Source organism: Dipteris shenzhenensis, chromosome 18, assembly GCF_047967505.1.
Source record: "Dipteris shenzhenensis isolate YYH24624 ecotype China chromosome 18, Dip_SZ_1.0, whole genome shotgun sequence".
NCBI classification, from domain to species: domain Eukaryota; kingdom Viridiplantae; phylum Streptophyta; class Polypodiopsida; order Gleicheniales; family Dipteridaceae; genus Dipteris; species Dipteris shenzhenensis.
Window position 1 is genome coordinate 50,857,153 of NC_141613.1, and position 5,672 is coordinate 50,862,824.

Here is a 5,672-nt window from a genome sequence, read left to right on the forward strand (position 1 = left end):
TATCTGCATGGCATGTATATCTCCCTCTTAACGCTACTTCTTGTAGCTTGGGTGCAAGCCATGTTTTTTACCCATGCTCTTCCTCCTTCCTGTGAACCCACTTAGCAAAGTTGGCATCTATCTCCAAAGACTACTTGTTTCGATGTTTGAATACCTTTCTACTCTCCAAGAAGTCCATGGCCATCCCCTAGCATATGATGCCTACTCAGCATCTAGACTTTCCAAGAAGATATTGCATGGCTATGTGCATCCAACTTCCAACATGCAGCCTTGCTAAACCATCCACAAGTGCATGGATGATGTGGAGGAGATTCTCACAAAAGACATTGATTCGAGAAATGTCTTCCTTCTCCAATGTAGCCTAGACTCCCCCCGATTATTGTGACCATTAGATCTGCTCATCTCCTTAGAACATGGTGGAAGTAGCGTGTGAACATGCCTTGGTCCATTGGCAAAATCTAAAGGAATTGTGATAGGTTACTGCCATTAAAGTATGGCGTGATGGCCCACAGTGGCTTTCTAAGGGTTGCTGCAATCACACGTACAAGGATTGGGTGTATAATTTGCATGAGTTGTTCTCTCCTTGCTTCTCATGTACACATCCCAATATTTCCCTTGTACTTTTCAAAAATATATTCCACATGATATGGCAACCCTATAGCTCTTACCAACCGCACTTTAAATACAGTGCCATAGGTACCTAAGCCAATTTTCTTGCCAACTTGTATCTCCCTCTCTGTGACATATGCCAAGTGTAACACTCTATCTATGTTACTAGAGCCATGTGTTGTGTCTTTTGAATGTTATCACCTCTCAATGGTTGCGAGGATGTAGACGTTGGTTGCTCTTCACATGTGGCCAGGGAAGTAGCTTGCCCATAAGCTGCTGCAACCTTCTTGTCCCAGCTCTTAGCCTTCGTGACACAACGATTTGGTGCAAGGAGCCTACTCTTATTCTTGGCCCACACACCTGCCCATTGTGTTAACTAGAAGAAATCAAACTCTATGCAAGAGTAGGGTCTACATTGCATGCCTTGCTGAAACAAGTCTCTACAATCCCAATAAAGCTATCAACTCAAAGCAAGGCATTCGTCCCCCATTGCACCCGACTAGCAAGGTCATCATGACCTTCAAACTGCAATCTGCTCTTAGCATTATGAAGAATCCTCCTCTTCATAGTATTGACTCCCTCTAAACTAGACATAATTGATTCCATCTCATTCTCCTCCATGTTGCCCAACCTAACAAAAAATGCATCCCGAATGCTTTTCCTCACTTACTCTTACTTAGTTGCTCCCCTACTTTTCTCTTAGTTCTGATGGTTGAAGCCATGCTTGCGAGTAGATCTTACTCTGTGTGTAGAAAGCTTTATCGCTTGACATTAGCAAAGAGATGCATTTGCCACACAATAGTGAGCAAGTTAAAAGATTGCTTAAAATCTAATAACTTTCAATGTAAAAAATGATTCTTTCAATGCATGCATGCAGCAAATGCTAAGTATGACAAAACAATTCCCTCCTTTATGTGGAGATTCGAGAAAACTTGGATCTTGGTGATGGTTTCGAAAATCCCTTCCTATTCAGGACATGGGACCAGAAACCAATATTTGGACTAGGTTCCTTGACCAAGACTCGAAGAGAGAAGGATTTTTACCTCTTGTTAATCCACTTTTAGTGAAAATGAGCCCGATGGTTGGCATATATATTGGTGTGGTAGTATTACTAATGATAATGTCTATATTACCACTAATAATATTAGTACTGATGGCAGTAGTATGTAAATTACTACTAGTAGCAACAAAATCCCAAAATATTGTTACTACCAAAGATAATGATATTGCCGACAATATTGCTAGTACTACTGCCAATAGTATTGTGTTAAACTACTGGTGGTAGTGTTACTAGTTCCGATAGATCGATGAGTACCATTGGTAGTATTGATACTACACTAGTATTTATTTGGTAGCTAGGTCAAGTCCATTTGATAGCGCAAAGACATTATTGTGCCTGTGATTGCATGAAATACATTATTAGGACACAATCACAAGAGAATTCATATCATTACATTAATATGTAATCCTAGATTTGCTTCTTAACTTGACATGATATCCTAGGATCCTTTCTCTCTCCCTTTTGTCTTCTGTTATTCTGTTATTCTCAAGGGTTAAAGCACCCAATGTTTCACTTATGCTTTTCTGTCACATTTCCTTTTGTGTCGCATTTCCTTGCTAAGAAGAATACCACCAACAACATCGTCAAGCTTTAAAGTATTTAACTAGAGGAAAACTTACTCACAACCATGACCAAGCTATCCCAACTTCTTGGTGATGAGCACAAAGTCAAAAGAGCTTGAACCTCATCATCAAAGTTTACTCCTATAGACCTTAGTTGGCTTGTATTCATATTGTACTGATTTAAATTATCAGCTATAGACCCACCTTCTGACATCTTCAGATTGAATAGACACTTCATACGATATACCTAATTAGAAGCTAGTATTTCTTCATAAAATGTTATCTAGTGTGCTCATCAAGTCCTTCAAGAGGCATTCCAATTAAGAGAAAGAGGGAATAATGAAGGGGAACCAATCCTACAAGCATGTTATAGTGCTTTAAAGCTTAGTGGTAGGACTCATAGTGCAATGTGAATTAAGAATATAAATCTCTTAGGAAAGTTGTTATTTTGAACAAATTATAAAATTTTGTCTTGCAAAATATCAAATAGAGATTACCATGGTTTTTCAGGGGATTCGCACAAATAGTTTTCAGAGATCATAGAAAGTCATAAGAATTACGTCAAATAAGAAGCGATGGGATATTACGCTACATTATAGGTTTCTAACATTTCTACTATGTTGTTATCGTAATTGTCATATTATTATTGCAAGATCCTTCCACAAAGTATACCCTCGTTCTTGGCCCTCTTTGATAAAAACTGGCAAACCAAGTAACTTGAATTAAACAACCTTAGGTAACGCCCTTACATAGTGAGGGAACTGATTTCGCACATCAAAGATTTGGTGCATAACAAGCTCCACATACGGCGTAGCCCGTCTACATTGAGTTCATAAATATACAGAAAGGAAAAGCCAGAGTATCTGGCGTCAACTGTAGTCGTCATCAAGACGAAGCAAACCCGTTAAATGATTAACGCAATGATCACACACGCTAGAAAGTATGTCTCTTCTTAACCCCGCAGTGGATTCGAGCGTTTCCCAAGCCACTCTCATTCAAAGTATCTGTGGGCACAAACAGTTGCATGTGTTAAACATAACCCAGAAGGCTTTCTAAAGCCATTGAAAATCATGCATGGCAGTTAGCTGTTTTATATCCTGCTGATCTGCCAGAGGCAAAAATAATAATGAACATGTAAACGGATAGAATAGGACAGTGTCACAAGCCTTAACGGCACAATATAATTCTTACTGGTCCAGGTGAATAGCGCCTGCCTCGGGCTTAATCGTGGCTTCCACAAACGTCATTGCAGCATGGCTGCCGGGACTGTCAACCATTACGTAATGCATGTCCTCGGAAGGTTTCCAGTGCCTTTTCCTCTGGTTGATGAACCAGTTGTTTATCTGCTTTTGGTCGAGTCCTGTTGACTCTGCTAGCGCGGCCTTGTCCTGCTCCTGCAGATTTCGGGGATCAATTCGTCATCAGTATTTCAAAGCAACAGGCATATGAGCAATTACACTAGCAAAGCCTGCACAATGCTTCAAAGGCCATTTCAATTTCGGAATGAACCTCAAACTCGATCCTCTATCAATCATATCGTCTTCTAGATTCAAGGAGCTGCGCTAGCAAAAATTAAGAACGGTGATAGCAGCTTGTGGAATAACCTTCCTGAAACTATAGAATACTTCTATTCACACGTGCTAATCCTCACAACGTGTCATTTTCCCAACGTTAGTATCAGGCCTTGAAACTTTTAGATAATTTTCTGGATCGCTCCCGTGCATTAGATCCTCCTCCCACGCCTTTTGAGAGGAGACAGAGGAAAAGAGAAGACAAATGGAGGGGGAGAGATGAAAAGAGACAAAGATTGCCACTTTGGCGCCATTATGATGGCGTGACTTTTACATTTTTCCGAAATAGCATGTAGGCATGCCAAAAGTCTGAAGCTGTAAGTGGTCGAATTTCAAGCTATTGCCAAATCGCCTGTCACAAGGAAATGCCTCCCCTGGTTACTCTCCTATTTTGAATGAAAGCTTGTTGGCAGCCTCACTATGGCAGCATTTAAAAGAGAAAATTTAAACTTCTCTACTACTAAGCCTGCCTCTTCTGTCTCTTTCAATCTCTCCCCTTCCATTTCCATTCAATTGGACGGACCCTGGCATTCCAACGCAACCTTTCTAGCCTGCCTCCATGAGCACAACCTATACAGAAGGCTCATGGATTCCAATAGTAGATCTTGGATAGATTAGGCACGCAAATTCTCTTAGGACCCTGTTTTGACCCACGCTAGGCTCAAACTACTCATTGTTGCTGATACAAGCTAGATAGTAGCTATTTTCAACACCTAAAGTTTCTTCCAGGTCATCTCATTTCCTAGTTCCTCTCCATTAATACTTTTCTTTTTTAGCAAGTATGATAAGCATTCATAATTTCTCCTATGGAGGGTTGCTTTTTGTTTCCTCATAGTATTTTCTTTACTTTTGTAGGTAAATAATCTCTCTCTCTCTCTCTCTCTCTCTCTCTCTCTCTCCTGTACTCCTATTAGAATTTTCTATTGACATTCAAAAAGACAGCCCCTTCCCATTTTCTCAGGGCATCTTTGATCATCAAAGTTCGCCCTCGACTACCATATCCCATGTCTAGTATGCCTATGGTCACAACCTTCATAACATAGTGGTATTGGCCATAAGCTTGCAAGACTCTCTAATCCAATGAGCTCAAGACTGACACTAGTATATAATGGAATTGAAAATTTTTAAAACCTTCCATCTTCCTAATCACAAATTACTCATGAGAGACACCTTGTAAGAAATGTTTTATTCCATAGTTGTTTTCATTTCTTATTCCATACTTATTTCAAGTAAGGTCCATTTGCTACCCAAGGACTTTTAATATGACTCCAAGTAGAGGTCCAAAGATACTCTAGTACTAGATAGGATTGGGGCCATTTCCATTTCAATTTAGCCCTAGGGTGTTCGATCAAAGTAGCCCCATCGAGGACTTTCTTAGAAGGGGTTTGTACTCTTAATGATGCAGTTTTGTAATAGGAGAGGTCTAGTAGGCCATAGTAGGGATTTGGCAGTAGATGTGTTACCCCATCATGCAGTTGGGCCGGATGGGTAGCATCTGCTATCCTTTGCCTAGTGTGTGTGTGTGTCTACCTAGAGAGAGAGAGAGAGAGAGAGAGAGAGAGAGAGAGAATGACAAGTGTGAAAACATATGCTCTTGAATCATGAGGATATAACCATCCTACCAAAGCTCCTTGCAATTCCTAGAAAAGTATTAGTTTAGTATGGTTGTTGATGTGCATGATCATGTAAACCATACATATTTTAACTCACCATTTTTTGAATCATGGCAAGGGTCCTAGCGAAAGAAGCCTTCCTTTGAGTGAGATCATATGTGATATTCATAGATTTCAAATAAATTTTAGGGGGTTTAGACACCTTTATCCTATCTTGCTAGCACAATAGTTCAATAGATAGCATGTGACCTGGTCC

General features: G+C 40.1%; 1 protein-coding gene across 1 annotated transcript in view; it reads right to left on the reverse strand.

The window, feature by feature from the left end:
- Positions 1–2,911: 2,911 nt before the first annotated feature.
- The window catches only part of LOC147891382 (homeobox protein rough sheath 1-like), a 71,598-nt gene continuing 68,837 nt past the window's right edge, over positions 2,912–5,672 (reverse strand). Inside the window, exons 6-7 of the mRNA XM_087389293.1 lie at positions 3,424–3,626; positions 2,912–3,236 (exon numbers count right to left, since the gene is read on the reverse strand). Of these exons, the coding sequence (XP_087245419.1) occupies positions 3,224–3,236; positions 3,424–3,626 (216 nt within the window). The 3' untranslated portion in view covers positions 2,912–3,223. The remainder of the gene's footprint in view (positions 3,237–3,423; positions 3,627–5,672) is intronic.